Genomic DNA, 18957 nt, shown 5'->3' with positions numbered 1-18957 from the left:
TAAAGGATATCACCACATGGGCTTAGGAAGTCTTCAGAAAACCACTGTCAGTATCTACAGTTGGTCGCTACATCTTTAAGTGCAAGTTAAAACTCTACTATGCATAGCCAAAGACATTTATCATCAACACCCAGGAATGCCGCCGGATTCGCTGGAACTGAGCTCATCTAAGATGGACTGATGCAAATTGGACAAGTGTTCTGTGGTCTGATGAGTCCACATTTCAAATTGTTTTTGGAAACAGTGGACGTCGTGTCGGAAAAGAACCATCCGGATTGTTATAGGGTCAAAGTTGAAAAGCCAGCATGTGTGATGATATGGGGGTGTATTAGTGCCCAAGACATGGGTAACTTACCCATCTTTGAAGGCACCATTAATGCTGAAAGGTACATACAGGTTTTGGAGCAACATATGTTGCCATCCAAGCAACGTTATCATGGACGCCCCTGCTTATTTCAGCAAGACAATGCCAAGCCACGTGTTACAACAGTGTGGCTTTGTAGTAAAAGAGTGCAGGTACTAGACTGGCCTGCCTGTAGTCCAGACCTGTCTCCCATTGAAAATGTGTAGTGCAACATGAAGCCTAAAATAGCAAAATGGAGACTGTTGAGCAACTTAAGCTGTACATCAAGCAAGAATGGTAAATAATTCCACTTAAAAAATGTATCTCCTCAGTTCCCAAACCTTTACTGAGTGTTGTTAAAAGGAAAGGCCATGTAACACAGTGGTAAAAATGCCACTGTGACAACTGTTTTGCAATGTGTTGCTGCCATTAAAGTCTAAGTTCATGATTATTTTAAACAAAAAATGGAAGTTTCTCAGTGTGAACATGAAATATCTTGTCTTTGCAGTCTATTCAGTTGAATATAAGTTGAAAATGATTTGCAAATTTTGTATTCTCTTTTTATTTACCATTTACACAACGTGACAACTTCACTGCTTTTGGCTTTTGTAGATCAGTGATTACACTAACTGATGCATTTTGTTTCCACAGCATATCAAGAATATTTACAAAGTAAAAAGAGAAGGATGGAGTTATACAACATGAAGAATTCCAACAGGTTATGGTTTTTGGAGTCATATGAGGAGGAACTGAAGCCGTATGGTATTACAATTAGTGCCTGCACTGACATATTTAGTGGCACCATATTGTGGATTGAAGCACACAATAATGACGGTGATCCTGCAGTATTTCTCAACCACTTCCTGGACACAGTGACTCGTATTGGAGGTTGTCCACAGCGACTGCTGTTCAAACCAAGTAGAGAAAATAGACACATCATAACAGCACAAACTTTCCTGCGTAGGAATCATACAGACTGTTATGCTGGGGAGGACAGTGTGATGGAGGAATTCAGCGTGAGACGTCGCAGGTGGTTACACACAGGGATGCCATGGAAGTCCTGTTTTGCAGATCTCAGAGAATTAGGACATTTCACAGGAAAAGATTCGGACAAGAAGCTCATACAGTTCTGCTTCCTCCACATCATCCAGGTAAATATAAAATAAATGTCTTCCAACACAGCTGTCAAACTCAAAGCCCGGGGGCCCGCCACGTCATTTAACACTTCATTAAACCCTGAAATAATACGAGTCAAAACATTTGATCATTTACTAAATGTAATCTTTTCATTGTGACGGACAGAAAAAAACATGTATTGCATGCTATTGAGTATATTTTAAACTTTATTAACTAATAATGCAACAAATATAATACTATCATTCATTTCAAACTTTTTAATAGTAAAACAAAATAAGTATCTGTTTGAGTTATATCAAAGCAAGTTATTCATCAAAGTGTACACAGTAGAAATGACAATAGATTGTACAGTAAAAAAGCTGACAGCTCAGTTGACAGGATTTTACAGTTAAAATAAAAAAACTATAGTACCGTTTTTCCATTTACAGTAATATCATAATATATATAATCTTTCAGCACTTACACAATATTGACATTATAGTTTTTTTTTGAAAAACACGCTACTTGTGAACGGCACGTGCAACAACAACAACAACAACAACAACAAACATGCAAATGAGCATTGATTTTCAAATGGTGGTATGTTCACTGCTAGTGGTATGCAGGCTCCATTTAGTGGTACAACAAAGAATCACTTGATTAAAGTACAGCATTTTATTTTCCTATACAGAAGTGAAGTGAAGTGAAGTGAATTACATTTATATAGCGCTTTTTCTCAAGTGACTCAAAGCGCTTTACATTGTGAAACCCAGTATCTAAGTTACATTTAAACCAGTGTGGGTGGCACTGGGAGCAGGTGGGTAAAGTGTCTTGCCCAAGGACACAACGGCAGTGACTAGGATGGCAGAAGCGGGGATCGAACCTGCAACCCTCAAGTTGCTGGCACGGCCGCTCTACCAACCGAGCTATACCGCCCCACCCTGTCCTCAATGTCCAGTTCAGCCGCGATCCTTTTATTTTCCAGGTGGATGTTCTGTAAGGTGTTGGGTTGCGCTTTTTTGTATGATTTGGTGATGCTTCTGTCCAGTAAGGTGTGGTGTTCGCGGTTGAACTGGACATTGAGGACAGGGTGGACGCCACAGCCAACAAGGAAGCCTTCATCACATTGAAGGACCACAAACCCAACTTCGCAAATAACCCAACATGCCGACTAATAAACCCAACTAAATCTGAAATAGGAAAAATCAGCAAAATAATCCTGGACAGAGTCAACACAAAAATCAAGGACAAAACACCACTCAACCAATGGAGAAATACAGCAGCAGTAATCAAATGGTTCAACAACATCCAAGACAAACAACAGCACAACTTTATCTCCTTTGATATCGAGGAATTTTACCCTTCCATCACGCAAGACCTACTGACTCAAGCACTAGACTTCGCCTCAGACTACGACTCAATCACAGGCAACGAAAGAAACATCATCATCCACGCAAAAAACTCCATTCTCATCCACAACAGCACACCATGGCAAAAAAAGAACAATGCAACATTTGACGTCACTATGGGAAGTTTTGACGGAGCAGAAACGTGTGAACTCGTTGGGAGTTTCCTCCTCTCCCAGCTCGCTAGCCTCAATCTGAACCTTGGTATTTACCGTGATGACGGACTGGCAGTGTGTCGCGCCTCGCCAAGGAGCAGCGAGAATACCAAGAAGCGCATATGCCAAATTTTCAAAGAGAACGGCCTACGGATCACGATTGAAGCCAACAAGCAAACCGTCAACTTCCTTGACGTCACTTTCAACCTGAGAAATAACAGCTACCAACCATTCACGAAACCCAACACAACACTCCAATACGTGCACCATGACAGCAACCACCCACCCACCACCACGAAAAGAATACCTACCGGAATCAATAAAAGGCTATCGATGCTGTCATCTAGCAAAGCTGAATTTGACCAAGCAACCCCCCCGTACCAAAAAGCCCTTGATGAAAGCGGATACAATTTCACCCTCACCTATGAACCCACGCCAGGAAACCAGCCAAAAAAGAACAGAAAACGAAACGACATCATCTGGTACAACCCCCCATACAGCAAAAACGTCTCAACGAACATTGGACACAAATTCCTCAATCTGATTGACAAACACTTTCCCAAAGACAACACCCTAAGAAAAGTATTCAACAAGAACAACATTAAATTGAGCTACAGCTGCATGAACAATATACGACAAATCATCTCAAACCACAACAAAACAATTGCAAATGAGCCGTCGGCCCCCAGACAGAGCGACTCCAAAACCAACAAAGGATGTAACTGTCGAAAGAAACCTGATTGCCCTCTCAACGGGGGGTGCTTACAAACATCAGTTGTCTACCAATCTAAGGTAATACGCAAGGACATTAACACATCCGACACATATGTAGGATTAACCGAGGGAGAATTCAAAACCAGATGGAACAATCACAAGGCTTCTTTCAGGAACAAAAACCTGCGAAATACCACAGAACTCAGCAAACACATTTGGGACCTCAAAGACAATAATGTTGAATATTTAATAACATGGCAAATTCTTGCATCCAGCACACCTTACAATAGTGGTAATAAAAGATGCAACCTATGCTTGAAAGAGAAACTGTTTATTATTTACCGTCCAGACCTGTCATCCCTCAACAAGCGCAGCGAAATTGTAACAACATGCCGCCATAGACGGAAACACCTCCTAGGTAACACATGAGCCAATCACCACGCCCCTAGGCCAGCCTGTACCCACCCACTCTGTGCCCTATATAAACCATGGTATGCGAATGCTCCCATTAAAATCTCCTGATGATTGAGGGTACCCCCCCTCATGAAACAGGCCTGTAGAGATGAAATAGTCTTGTGATTTTTTCCCCACACATACATATATATATATATATGTATATATATATACATGCATGGATATATACACACAGGAACGCACACACACACACACACACACACACACATCAAAGACTTATTTGGAACATCCCACAGGTGAACAGGCAAATTGGGAACAGGTGGGTGCCATGATTGGGCATAAAAGTAGATTCCATGAAATGCTTAGTCATTCACAAGAAAGGTTGGGGCAAGGGTCACTACTTTGTCAACAAATGCGTGAACAAATTGTTGAACAGTTTAAGAAAAACCTTTCTCAACCAGCTATTGCAAGGAATTTAGGGATTTCACCATCTACGGTCCGTAATATCATCAAAGGGTTGAGAGAATCTGGAGAAATCACTGCACGTAAGCAGCTAAGCCCGTGACCTTCCATCCCTCAGGCTGTACTTCATCAACAAGCGACATCAGTGTGTAAAGGATATCACCACATGGGCTCAGGAACTCTTCAGAAACCCACTGTCAGTAACTACAGTTGGTCGCTACATCTGTAAGTGCAAGTTAAAACTCTCCTATACAAAGTGAAAACCGTTTATCAACAACACCCAGAAACACCGTCGGCTTCGCTGGGCCTGAGCTCATCTAAGATGGACTGATACAAAGTGGAAAAGTGTTCTCAGGTCAAGTCCACATTTCAAATTGTTTTTGGAAACTGTGGACGTTGTGTCCTCTGGACCAAAAAGGAAAAGAACCATCCGGATTGTTATAGGCGCAAAGTGTAAAAGGCAGCATGTGTGATGGTATGGGGGTGTATTAGTGCCCAAGACATGGGTAACTTACACATCTGTGAAGGCGCCATTAATGCTGAAAGGTACATACAGGTTTTGGAGCAACATATGTTGCCATCCAAGCAACGTTACCATGGACGCCCCTGCTTATTTCAGCAAGACAATGCCAAGCCACGTGTTACATCAACGTGGCTTCATAGTAAAAGAGTGCGGGTACTAGACTGGCCTGCCTGTAGTCCAGACCTGTCTCCCATTGAAAATGTGTGGCGCATTATGAAGCCTAAAATAGCACAACGGAGACCCCCGGACTGTTGAACAACTTAAGCTGTACATCAAGCAATAATGGGAAAGAATTCCACCTGAGAAGCTTCAAAAATGTGTCTCCTCAGTTCCCAAACCTTTACTGAGTGTTGTTAAAAGAAAAGGTGATGTAACACAGTGGTGAACATGCCCTTTCCCAACAACTTTGTCACGTGTTGCAGCCATGAAATTCAAAGTTAATGATTATTTGCAAAAAAAAAAAAAAAATACGTTTATGAATTTGAACATGAAATATGTTGTCTTTGTAGCATATTCAACTGAATATGGCTTGAAAAGGATTTGCTAATCATTCATCAGTGATGGTTTGGGGTGCCATGTCATCTGCTGGTGTCGGTCCACTCTGTTTCTTGAGATCCAGGGTCAACGCAGCCGTCTACCAGCAAGTTTTAGAGCACTTCATGCTTCCTGCTGCTGACCTGCTCTATGGAGATGGAGATTTCAAGTTCCAACAGGACTTGGCGCCTGCACACAGCGCAAAATCTACCCATGCCTGGTTTACGGACCATGGTATTTCTGTTCTAAATTGGCCCGCCAACTCCCCTGACCTTAGCCCCATAGAAAATCTGTGGGGTATTGTGAAAAGGAAGATGCAGAATGCCAGACCCAAAAACGCAGAAGAATTGAAGGCCACTATCAGAGCAACCTGGGCTCTCATAACACCTGAGCAGTGCCAGAAACTCATCGACTCCATGCCACGCCGCATTAACGCAGTAATTGAGGCAAAAGGAGCTCCAACCAAGTATTGAGTATTGTACATGCTCATATTTTTCATTTTCATACTTTTCAGTTGGCCAACATTTCTAAAAATCCCTTTTTTGTATTAGCCTTAAGTAATATTCTAATTTTGTGACACACGGAATTTTGGATTTTCATTTGTTGCCACTTCAAATCATCAAAATTAAATGAAATAAACATTTGAATGCATCAGTCTGTGTGCAATGAATAAATATAATGTACAAGTTACACCTTTTGAATGCAATTACTGAAATAAATCAAGTTTTTCAAAATATTCTAATTTACTGGCTTTTACCTGTATGTATATATATATATATATATATATATATATATATATATATATATATATATATATATATATATATATATATATATATATATATATATGTATACATATATACGTGCATGTATATACACACACACGCACACACACACATATATACATGTACATACATCCATACACATATTAATATATACACGCATGTATACACACACGATCACGTACACACACACACACAAACACACACACACACACACACACACACACACACACACACATTTAAAGCTATACACATGTACACACACATACATACATACACATACACGCACACGTACACACACATATACAGCTATACACATGTACACACACACACACACACACACATACATACATACACACACACACCAATATATGAACAAACAAATCCATACATAAGCCAGCGGAGCAGCGATCCAGTCCCAAGAACCATCCGATCCATTTCCCCTCTCCCAAAAGTCTGCTAATATTCTCATGTTTTGTCTTGTAGGATCAGCTGAAGGAGTTTGTTGGAGAATTCAATAGGAACATACTCACGTCACAACGTGATGGACCAGCAGAGGACAAACTCCAAACTGTTCTCCCAGAGGATATTGATGAGTGCAGGAGGTGGTGGTGTACCCCAAGAGGGAGGTACCCCTGTGATGAAACACTCTTCAAGCGCTGGGAGCTCATTAGGACTGAAAATGGTTGGGAAGCTCCAGTGGACGAATGTACAGCTCGAAAACTGTATTTAGATTTAAGAAAGAAGACTTATGAAGATGATGAAGTTGTGATGGAAACATGTAATGATGAGGAAGAACAGGCGGCAGGTTTGTTAGAATAAGGAAGCTAACCCACATGAATGATTTTATCAAATGATCCATCCATTTTCTACAGGTTGTAACATGGCATGTAACCAAATATTAACATTGCTATATGTATACTTTACTAGTTCATTAAATGTGTGAATATAGATTGTAAAACACTTTATAGTTTTCAACTCTCAGTGAACACTTGAGTCAAATTTCCAGGTCCCATTTGCTTTTATTTTGAAGTAACATCCTGTTTTCCGGCTCAACTAAAAAACGCTTTGTTGTTTTCATTTGTGGCACTGTTGTTTTGGCAAATAAACTGTGGTTTTATTTTGAAGTAACATCTGTTTTCCGGCGTAACCGGAAGTTTCTTTGCTGCTTTGTTAAAGTTGGCATGCATCAAGTACCAAGTTAATTGACTCTCAGGTTAAAAATTAGCTAAAAAAAAAAAAAAAAAAAAAAAAATGTGCATAATAACATTAGCATGGTGGGGAGTTTAAGTTAGACACCGTACCCTCTAGTTATTACAATTGTTACCATATAATGTAGCTAAAAATTGATAAATCATATTAGATATTTATACATTTGGCAGATTGTCATAAATAGTATTATATGAAGACTAGGTGGCGATTGTTCCAGGGTGTATCCCGCTGGGATAGACGACCTCGAGAGGGGGACGCGGAAATAAGTTGTTTAAATTTGTGTTGCATGATTGATCATATTTCATATCATGTTTGCTCAAATCTATAAACTGTGTACAACAGTTTGACAACAAGACCACATTTACAAGGGGGGGCATCAAAGAACACAAAGGACATTAAAGACATTAAAAGAGCAGAGCTGATGCAACCAGCCACTTTTACACACAGCCACAAAAGTAAAACAACAAAAATAACACAAAAAAATCATATACACTGTGGTGGCCTCTGCGGTGTTCCACGCCATCGTCTGCTGGGGTGGGGGGAGCATGGCCAGAGACAGGAGCTGACCCAACAAAGCAACCAATAGAGTCGACTCCACCCTCGGCCGCCCACCAACTCTCGGCCAGTGTCCAGTCCGCATGGATACGTCCAAGGAGACTGAGGTGTCCGATACCTGCTCATTCAGCCAAGACACTGTGAAGTGTGTCCCCCCCCGGCGCTCAGCGCCAGCTCCGCAGCCATGTCTCTTCATCCGCATCTCCTCCAGTCTCTCCAAACCCGGGAGGCAGAACCAGAAGTCCAGAAAAAAAGCACCACAGAAGTCACAAAAGTGCCACCCCTTGTCACACAGTCCCAAAGGGTCCTGAACCGAAAGGCAAAAAAAAAACCGCATGAAAACAAGAGGGAAACACCAGGAACACCAAAGAATGACACAAGAGCACAGAGTTCCTGCCACCAGCAGCCACTACGGAGGCACCATTTTGGGGGGAAACAAAAGCTAAAAACTTAATATGAATTTTAATGTTAAAAGGCTACACAGTTCAGAATAAAAACTTTTGAAAGATATATACCAAGCTCCTTTGACTCATGGTGCCGTTTGAATACCCAGAAAGCAGTGGGAGTACAAAGGTGTTAACTGAGAATGGGAGACTGAATGCTCTTTGGTATGGAGTTCATGGCGGCATGTTATATACGAGCAACCCAATTACATGTATGTTAATGGACTTCAAAAAAAGTAAAATTATATCGCCCGTAAAAGGGTGGAGTGCCATCTCCGGGTTGGGTTAGAGATCTTGCCCCAAGTGTGTCATGACTTGGACTATGGCTTGGTTTGTTCTCCCCGAGGTGCAAGTGAATTGGACTGGTCATGGCGTGAAGGTAAATACATGATTTATTTAACACTATAACTACAAAGAAAGGATCAAACAAAAGGCGCGCACAGGGGCGGAGGTACAAAACTAGACTATAAACACAAAACTTGCACATTGGCAGAAACTATGAACAATTAAACAAAACACTAACTGTGGCATGAATCGAAACAAAACTTACTTGACATGGCATGAAGTCCGCAGAGGTACATAGAGTGTGACAGGGGTAAGAATGCGGGGATGTCGTCAGGACGAACAACAGAAAATGAAAAGCTTAAATAACACAGACATGATTAACGAAAACAGGTGCGTGACTCAAAACGTGAAACAGGTGCGTGACGTGACAGGTGAAAACTAATGGTTGCTATGGTGACAAACAAGAGTGCACAATGAGTCCAAACGTGGAACAGGTGAAACTAATGGGTAATCATGCAAACAAGACAAGGGAGTGAAAAGCCAGAAACTAAACATGACTTAAAACAAAACATGATTACACAGACATGACAGAGCCCCTCCCTTAAGGACAGATACCAGATGTCCATAAAAAAATTAACAAGAGTCATGGGAGGGCGGGAGGGGGACATGGCGGTGGGTCGCCAGACCACGTATCCCCGTATCCACCGGGGCAGAGTTAGGTGGCGGCGGCGAGTGGAACGCCGCTGCAGCAGTCGAGGCGGGCGCCCAGGGAATGGCCACATTCGTGGCCGACTGGGAGATGGGCGCACTTGGCGTGGCGGGCGACCAGGTAGTGGCCATATCCGTGGCCGACGAGAAGGAAGGCGCGTCGTCATCGTGGCAGGCGTGGAAGCAGCAGATGATGCAGTCAGCGAAGCTCGGCGTGGCACGTCAGGCGGTGAAGCTCGGTGTGGCGCGTCTTGGTCTTGGCCTAGGCGTGGGTCTTGGTCTTGGCATGGCGGGTCTTGCTCTTGGCATGGCGGGTCTTGCTCTTGGTATGGCGGGTCTTGCTCTTGGCATGGCGGGTCTTGCTCTTGGCATGGCGGCACTTGCCGTCGTGGAGCTGCGACTGGCGGCACTTGGCGTCGTGGAGCTGCGACTGGCGGAACTTGGCGTCGTGGAGCTGCGACTGGCGGCACTTGGCGTCGTGGAGCTGCGACTGGCGGCACTTGGCGTGGTGGGTCTTGGTCTTGGACTTGGCGTGGTGGGTCTTGGTCTTGGACTTGGCGTGGAGTGTCTTGGTCTTGGATTTAGCGTGGAGGGTCTTGGTCTTGGACTTGGCGTGGAGGGTCTTGGTCTTGGACTTGGCGTGGAGGGTCTTGGACTTGGCGTGGAGGGTCTTGGACTTGGCGTGGAGGGTCTTGGTCTTGGCGTTGTGGAGCTGGTGCTAGCCTTGGTGCGGCGACAGGTGCTAGCCGTGGAGCTGCGACAGGTGCTAGCCGTGGTGCTGCGACAGGGGCTAGCCTTGGCTCTGGTGCTAGCATTGGTGCTAGCCGTGGTGCAGCTACTGGTGCTAGCCTTGGTGCAGGTGGAGGTGGCCTAGCTGGGGGTTGCGGCTTGGCATGGTGAAAGACCGGTGGTGGTGGCCGTGCTGGAGGCTGTGGCTTGGCAGGTCGGAAGACTGGTGGTGGCGGCCGTGCTGGAGGCTGTGGCTTGGCATGGTGATGCCGAGCCACCCCACCAACACAGCTCCCGACCCCAGCCCCCCCCTCAAGGGGCAGATACCAGACGCGCTCCCTGCGGTCTGGAACTCTCTCTAGGGGTGGGCGGAGGGAGGTCTGGATGGGGGCTGAAACTTCTCCTTTAAGTTGTCCACAATGGGTTTTTTTATCCCGCACCTGGGGTTGTGTGGGCGGAAAAAAATAAAAAAATTGTGACGGGGGCAGGACTTGAGTCTTGGGGGGCGGGGCATGAAATTTGGGACGTGGCTTGGACTGATTAGACCTGATTTCTAAAAACATGTTTTGATAATGTTTTATCAAAGTCATGGCATTAGAGTCTTTTGTTGGAGGCGGGTGTTCAAAAGAAAAAGAGTTGAAAAAAAAATCCTGGGCTGTGATGTCATCCTGAAGAAGCCGGGCAGACTGTGCTTGGTTCCGCCCGGAGGGGGCGGGGCTTGTGGGAGCGGCGCGACCTGCTGGCTCGCGGAAGTTCTACCTGACGTCCCTCTCCTTTGGCGGCGCTTCCGTGGCTGGGATGACGCGCCAATGTCCCCGGGCCAAACGGAGCTGATCGGCACCAGTTTGCCGGTCGGACCCCACATGAGTTCCTTGCGCTCCGTGGGGGAATAGCGGAGCGTCTCAGCTTCCATGGCGCGCAGGACCTCCCACGTTCCTTCGTCCGGGAGGAGCTGGAAGAAGTGGCTGAGGAGAGGGAAGTCTGTGCTTCTCTGCTTAGGCTGCTGCCCCCGCGCCCCGACCTTGGATAAGATAAAAAATGAAGTTGTTCATTCCTAACAAATCCTATATTATCTTATCTCTGGCACTTTAAAGTTAAATTTTATCCACCACATTTATACAGTGTAAACAATAAAACAAATATTAGGCTTTACAACAAGGCTACTCTGACTCATGGTACTGTTTGAATACCCAGATAGAAGTGGGGGTACAAAGATCATAACAAAACCGTAACTGAGAATGGTAGTGTAGAGGTTGCCCTCTAGTGGGTTCTTCGGACCACCACACACTGCCAGGAGAGTCCGGAATTCAGGGTATAACACTGTTTTATTTTCATAAATATCAATAGGCTTCTGCTTTCCAGCACAATGTCTTTTCCTCCTGCGTCCGCTCATCGGCACCTCCAACTCCAACCCCGTGTCTCGTTCCGCCTGCTGCTAATAAAGGTGACAGGTGATTAGATAACAAGACTCACCTGGGCCATCCACTCACCTGTCGCTGTCTTTTTTTTCTAGAACGGTACATTTTGGACTGCATTGTGCCGACTGTGAAATTTGGTGGAGGAGGAATTATGGTGTGGGGTTGCTTTTCAGGAGTTGGGCTTGGTCCCTTAGTTCCAGTGAAAGGAACTTTGAATGCTCCAGGATACCAAAACATTTCGGACAATTCCATGCTCCCAGCCTTGTGGGAACAGTTTGGAGCGTAACTAAAGCGTCAGATTTAAGCAAAAAAAAACAAATGCGGTGGTCACAAGTGAAACATTTTCACAAGGTAGGAATCTGCTCTCCCACAGTCAGATTTGGTAGGACACGGGGGTTAAAAAGGTGTGGAGAGAAAAAAAAAATGAAGTCCTTAAAACAGAGAAATTTGCTCAGACTGCAGGCTGTATCACCGATCATCACGAGTCAGTCAAAGTGCAAATAAAGTGCACTGCAAACACTCCGCCTCTCACAGCTGTGGCAAATATCATTGATTGTCAATCCATTCATGCAAAAAGCTTCATTTCAAAGTTTTACGTTATGGTACGGGGGGAAGAAGACGGCACAGAATGCAGGGACATAGTTTTATCTATATTTATTAATATTTACAATAGTATGGAGTGTGAAACTAATCCAAAATGTGTATGTGTGTGACTATGTGTAGTGATTATTTGATGAGTGTTACCAGGAGTGTTGAGCGAGAAGCGGAAGTCCAAGGGGGCATGGCAAGCTCTGAGATCCAGAGAGAGGCAGGAGGTCTGGGGCAAGAGCGAGGCGTCAAAGTCTGTTACCAGGCGGGAGGTCGAGATCCAAAGAGGCAGCCAGGGGAACCAGAGGGAATACGGGGAGACGAGACACACATCTCGTCGTCAGGGCAATGGAGGAATGCTGCTGGAACGACACGGGGAACATGAGACAAATGAAACACAGAGGAGGCGAAAACACAGAGAGAGAGAGAGAGAGAGAGAGAGAGAGAGAGAAAGAGAGAGAGAGAGAGAGAGAGAGAGAGAGAGAGAGCACAGAGCTTGACACGAGTTGGCTTACTGTACGAAACAGGAAACTACGTTCTGGCCCGGAACGCAGGTCTGCTCTGGCTTAAGAAGCCCAGGGAGCTCATCAGTGACAGATATGTAGAGTGCTGATTGATTGCAGCTCTGCACCGGCGCCGCTGCTGCAGAAGTGCTGCACGCTTGGAGGTGCGCTCAGTGCAGCGCACAGATGAATGCACATTGGAGTGCGCCCGGGCCGTGACATTTTAAACATCAAAACAAAAGCTGTGCCTTGCCTCCATCATTGAAAAAAGTTTGAAATCATAATATTTTTCTTCCACGTCCATGTCGCTTTTCTGTAGAAAGAAAATAACATGAAAATATTTTAATTACTGTAGCTTATTTTAAATTATTTATTTTATTTTAAAAGAGTCAGTTAAATCTCATATTTGGCCAATTTTGCCAGAGGAAAATAGTAATTGTGCACTCTTTAATACAAGGTGCTCATTTTCTTTGGCCTCACCCCCCTTGTTTTACAAATAAATATAGCAGTGGCAGGCTGTGCTTTAACCACCTAGGCCTTGGGTGATGTCCCACTTCAATGATTACCTCTCCATCCATCCATCCATCTTCTTCCGCTTGTCTAATGTCGGGTCGCGGGGACAGCAGCCTAAACAGAAAACTCCAGAATTCCCTCTCCCCAGCCACTTGGTCCAGCTCCTCCCGGGGGATCCCGAGGCGTTCCCAGGCCAGCCGGGACACATAGTCTTCCCAAAGTGTCCTGAGTCTTCCCCGTGGCCTCCTGCCGGTCGGACATGCCCTAAACACCTGTTTAGGTGTTCGGGTGGCATCCTGACCAGATGCCCGAACCACTTCTGACGCCACATCTTTTGGACAACTTAAACAAGTTGTAAAACTTATTCAGGTGGTACCATTTAGTGGTCAATTGTACGGAATATGTACTTCACTGTGCAACCTACTAATAAAAGTCTCAATCAATCAATCAAACCTCATCTGGCTCCTCTCCATGTGGAGGAGCAGCGGCTTTACTTTGAGCTCCTCCTGGATGACATATCTTCTCACCCTATCTCTAAGGGAGAGACCCGCCATCCGGCCGGGGAAACTCATTTCGGCCGCTTGTACCCGTGATCCTGTCCTTTCAGTCATAACCCAAAGCTCATGACCATAGGTGAGGATGGGAACGTAGATCGACCGGTAAATTAAGAGCTTTGCCTTCCGGCTCAGCTCCTTCTTCACCACAACGGATCGATAAAGCGTCCGCATTACTGAAGACGCCGCACCGATCCGCCTGTCGATCTCACGATCCACTCTTCCCTCACTCATGAACAAGACTCCGAGGTACTTGAACTCCTCCACTTGGAGCACGTTTTCTTCCCCAACCCGGAGATGGCACTCAACCCTTTTTTCGTGCGAGAACCATGGACTTGGACTTGGAGGTGCTGATTCTCATGATTACTATACAAAAACACACTTGCACATTACTGAGCTTTGAAACGGGTTATTTTCCGGCGCATTTAAAAATAAAACCTGTCATGTCTGTGATCATGTTTTGTTTAAGTTATGTTCTGTTTGGGTTTTGGACACTTAGTTCCTGCTCTTTCACTCCCTTGTTTTGTCACCATAGCAACCATTAGTTTCACCTGTTTCACATTTTGAGTCACGCACCTGTTTTCACTAATCATGTCGGTATTATTTAAGCTTCCAGTTGCCAGGCAGTCTATCTGGCGACATCACCCTCTACACACCCTTGTTATTCATGCTGATGATCCATGCTGCTCTTTTTCATGCTCTTTTCTCGTTCCAAGTAAGTTTTCTTTATTCATGCCATAGTTTGCAAGTTTTGTTTTATGTCCATAGTTATGCCTTTTTGCTAGTATTTTGTTTTCATTAGCTAAGTTTCTACATCCGCCTTTGTGCGCGCCTTTTGTTTATTCCTTTTGTTAGTGTTCAAATAAAGATGTCATTACCTTCACGTCGTGTCCAGTCAAGTCGCTTTGCACCACTAGAAAACAAACCACACCATAGTCCTAGTCCTGACAAAACCAGCATCAGCAATTAAAACATACCTTATGTGGTACTGTCAAAATTACAATAATTGTAAAAAAAAAACATATTAAAGTTGACAAAATCGAGAAATAAAATATTTGAACTCACAATTGGTATCACCCACCCGATACCATACAAGCCAGTGGTACCGCTCAAAGTCGGTTGATTCGAGTGGAAGTGGCAGGCATTTCCCCATTTCATCCCTGGGTTAGTTCAGTTACCTCCATGGGCTGGCGGACATTGTCTCACAAGATGTAGTTTCTCTTTAAATATCCGTCTTGAAAATGGCCTTGCAAATATATATCTGCCACCTAATCAACATTTTTGCTCTCCTTCTTTGTGGGGCAACACTTCCTGCTTTCGTAAAGTGCAACTTCTGATTGGATACTCACTTGGGAGTGACAAGTGAGTATCCAATCAAAGGACGCGTAAATGTCACGTTCACCGTGAGGCCAGCTAGAAGACCTTACTGACAACAACTGGTGATCTGATTTGCTGTCGCAATTATCTATCAACTGTATGTGTCCGGACACTTACAGTGCACATACATGGTTGATTCTGAAGAACCCGGGCAGATTTGGTACAGCATGGCAACATAAGCTAGCTGAATTCTGATTGGATAAAAACTAGAACCTGAAAAAACAACAGCATTGGAAGTAACATAATATGATATGAAGAGGATATGAATACTTTTAGATAAAAAGGGAAAGTAAATTTAAAAATAATTGTATTTTTAATTATGATCATAATTTCTGGTTATGATAGGCCAGCAGAGAAGTTCTTACTGGCCCTGATGGCACACCACTAATTGTATGTAGTGCTGCCACCTGCTGGTCTCTTGTATGTAGTAGTGCTGCCACCTGCTGGTCTCTTGTATGTAGTGCTGCCACCTGCTGGTCTCTTGTATGTAGTGCTGCCACCTGCTGGTCTCGTGTATGTAGTGCTGCCACCTGCTGGTCTTTTTTATGCAGTGCTGCCACCTGCTGGTCTTTTGTATGCAGTGCTGCCACCTGCTGGTCTCTTGTGTGTAGTGCTGCCACCTGCTGGTCTCTTGTATGTAGTGCTGCCACCTGCTGGTCTCTTGTGTGTAGTGCTGCCACCTGCTGGTCTCTTGTATGCAGTAGTCTAATTAGACTACAAAAAGAAGAGTAAATAAATGCAAGATGAGAGTGAAATAGACGTATTAGATAAATAAATGTTATTCCTCCTCATAAGTGAGGATTGACATGTCACCAGATGATATATGTGCTGATATGTTTACCATAAATCCTGCATGAATGTATGTATCACATTTACAAGAGGAGTTTTAGGTGTAATGACCAACAATCACCACTCGATGGAAGCAGAAACACTTTTCAAAACACAAGTGCTGCTTTTACTCGGTGATATCATGTGCAATAGAAGCAGTCCTGCAGACTGTTTACTTGTTTGTGATATCATGTGCGATACAAGCAATCCGGCAGAGTGTTTACTTGCGTGTGATATCATGTGCGATACAAGCAGTCCTGCAGTGTTTACTTGTGTGCGATATCATGTGCGATACAAGCAGTCCTGCAGCGTGTTTTACTAGTGTGAGAGATCATGTGCAATACGCAGCGTGTTTGCGTGTGTGCGGTCCTGCAGCGTGTTTACTTCTTTGATATCATGTGTGATACAAGCAGTCCTGCAGCGTGTTTACTTGTGTGTGATATCATGTGCAATCGATGCAAGCAGTCCTTCATTGTTTACTTGTGTGTGATATCATGTGCAATACAAGCAGTTCTGCATCGTGTTTACTTGTGTGCTATAATAAATGTCAATCAATCAATGTTTATTTATATAGCCCTAAATCACAAGTGTCTCAAAGGGCTGCACAAGCCACAACGACATCCTCGGTACAGCCCACATAAGGGCAAGGAAAAACTCACCCCAGTGGGACGTCGATGTGAATGACTATGAGAAACCTTGGAGAGGACCGCATATGTGGGTAACCCCCCCCCCCCCCTCTAGGGAGACCGAATGCAATGGATGTCGAGTGGGTCTAACATAATATTGTGAGAGTCCAGTCCATAGTGGATCCAGCATAACAGTAAGAGTCCAGTCCACAGTGGGGTCAGCAGGAAACCATCCCGAGCGGAGACGGGTCAGCAGCGCAGAGATGTTCCCAACCGATATACAGGCGAGCGGTCCACCCCGGGTCCCGACCCCGGACAGCCAGCACCCCATCCATGGCCACCGGATCTGTGTGTCTCCCCTTCCACAAGGGATAGGGGGGAGCAGAGGAGAAAAGAAAAGAAACGGCAGATCAACTGGTCTAAAAAAAGGGGGGCTATTCAAAGGCTAGAGTATACAAATGAGTTTTGAGATGGGACTTAAATGTTTCTACTGAGGTAGCATCTCTAACTGTTACCGGGAGGGCATTCCATAGTGCTGGAGCCCGAATAGAAAACGCTCTACAGCCCGCAGACTTTTTTTGGGCTCTGGGAATCACTAATAAGCCGGAGTTCTTTGAACGCAGATTTCTTGCCGGGACATATGGTACAATACAATCGGCAAGATAGGATGGAGCTAGACCGTGTAGTATTTTATACCTCAGTAGTGAAACCTTGAAGTCACATCTTAAGTGCACAGGAAGCCAGTGCAGGTGAGCCAGTATAGGCGTAATATGATCAAACTTTCTTGTTCTTGTCAAAAGTCTAGCAGCCGCATTTTGTACCAACTGTAATCTTTTAATGCTAGACATAGGGAGACCCGAAAATAATACGTTACAGTAATCGAGACGAGACGTAACGAACGCATGAATAATGATCTCAGCGTCGCTAGTGGACAAAATGGAACGAATTTTAGCGATATTACGGAAATGAAAGAAGGCCGTTTTAGTAACACTCTTAATGTGTGACTCAAAGGAGAGAGTTGGGTCGAAGATAATACCCAGATTCTTTACTGAGTCGCTTTGTGTAATTGTTTGGTTGTCAAATGTTAAGGTGGTATTATCAAATAAATGTCGGTGTTTAGCAGGACCGATAATCAGGATTTCCGTTTTCTTAGTGTTGAGTTGCAAGAAGTTAGCGGACATCCATTGTTTAATTTCATTAAGACACGCCTCCAGCTGACTACAATCCGGCGTGTTGGTCAGCTTTAGGGGCATGTAGAGTTGGGTGTCATCAGCATAGCAATGAAAGCTAACACCGTATTTGCGTATGATGTCGCCTAGCGGCAACATGTAAATACTAAAGAGTGCAGGGCCAAGAACCGAACCTTGGGGGACTCCGCACGTTACCTTAACATAGTCCGAGGTCACATTGTTATGGGAGACGCACTGCATCCTGTCAGTAAGATAAGAGTTAAACCATGACAAGGCTAAGTCTGACATACCAATACGTGTTTTGATACGCTCTAATAAAATGTTATGATCGACGGTATCGAAAGCAGCGCTAAGATCAAGAAGCAGCAACATAGATGACGCATCAGAATCCATCGTTAGCAGTAGATCATTAGTCATTTTTGCGAGGGCTGTCTCCGTAGAGTGATTTGCCCTGAAACCGGATTGAAAAGGTTCACAGAGATTGTTAGACACTAAGTGTTCATTTAGCTGCTGTGCGACAATTTTTTCGAGGATTTTCGAGATAAACGGAAGGTGGGACACCGGCCGGTAGTTTACCATGAGGTCAGGATCGAGGTTAGGTCTTTTGAGCAAAGGATGAATAACCGCTTTTTTGAATGCTAGTGGAACAGTGCCAGAGGAAAGTGATAAGTTTATAATATTTAGCACTGATGGAACTAATAATACAAAAAGCTCCTTAATAAGTTTCCCAGGAAATGGGTCAAGTAAACATGTTGTTTGTTTTGTCCCATTGACACATCTTAACAATTCCTCTAATGTTATTTCATCAAAGAGAGAGAAACTATTTTGGAGGGCGGTATCCTTCGTAGATACAGTCGTATCTGTGTTCATAGAACCCAGTTGTAGCTGCGATGCATTGTCTTTAATCTCCTTTCTAATGAGTTCAATTTTCTTATTAAAGAAATTCATAAAATCATCTGCTGAGTGGGTGGAGCTACTG

General features: G+C 44.3%; 1 protein-coding gene across 6 annotated transcripts in view; it reads left to right on the top strand.

Moving 5' to 3' along the window:
* LOC133613256 (uncharacterized) overlaps positions 1–8708 on the top strand; it is a 73149-nt gene extending 64441 nt beyond the window's left edge. For 5 of the 6 annotated variants that reach the window (XM_072914428.1, XM_072914430.1, XM_072914425.1 and 2 more), the window contains 2 exons: positions 995–1494; positions 6936–8708. In XM_072914428.1, the coding sequence (XP_072770529.1) occupies positions 995–1494; positions 6936–7271 (836 nt within the window). In that variant the 3' untranslated portion in view covers positions 7272–8708. Of the gene's footprint in view, positions 1–994; positions 1495–6935 lie in introns of those variants that run through there. The other variant, XM_072914432.1, reaches the window with a different exon arrangement.
* The last annotated feature ends 10249 nt before the right edge of the window (positions 8709–18957 follow it).

Source organism: Nerophis lumbriciformis, linkage group LG13, assembly GCF_033978685.3.
Source record: "Nerophis lumbriciformis linkage group LG13, RoL_Nlum_v2.1, whole genome shotgun sequence".
In the NCBI taxonomy this organism is placed as follows: Eukaryota; Metazoa; Chordata; class Actinopteri; order Syngnathiformes; family Syngnathidae; genus Nerophis; species Nerophis lumbriciformis.
The sequence above is the reverse complement of the archived record's forward strand: the minus strand, read 5'-3'. Positions and strand labels throughout refer to the sequence as shown.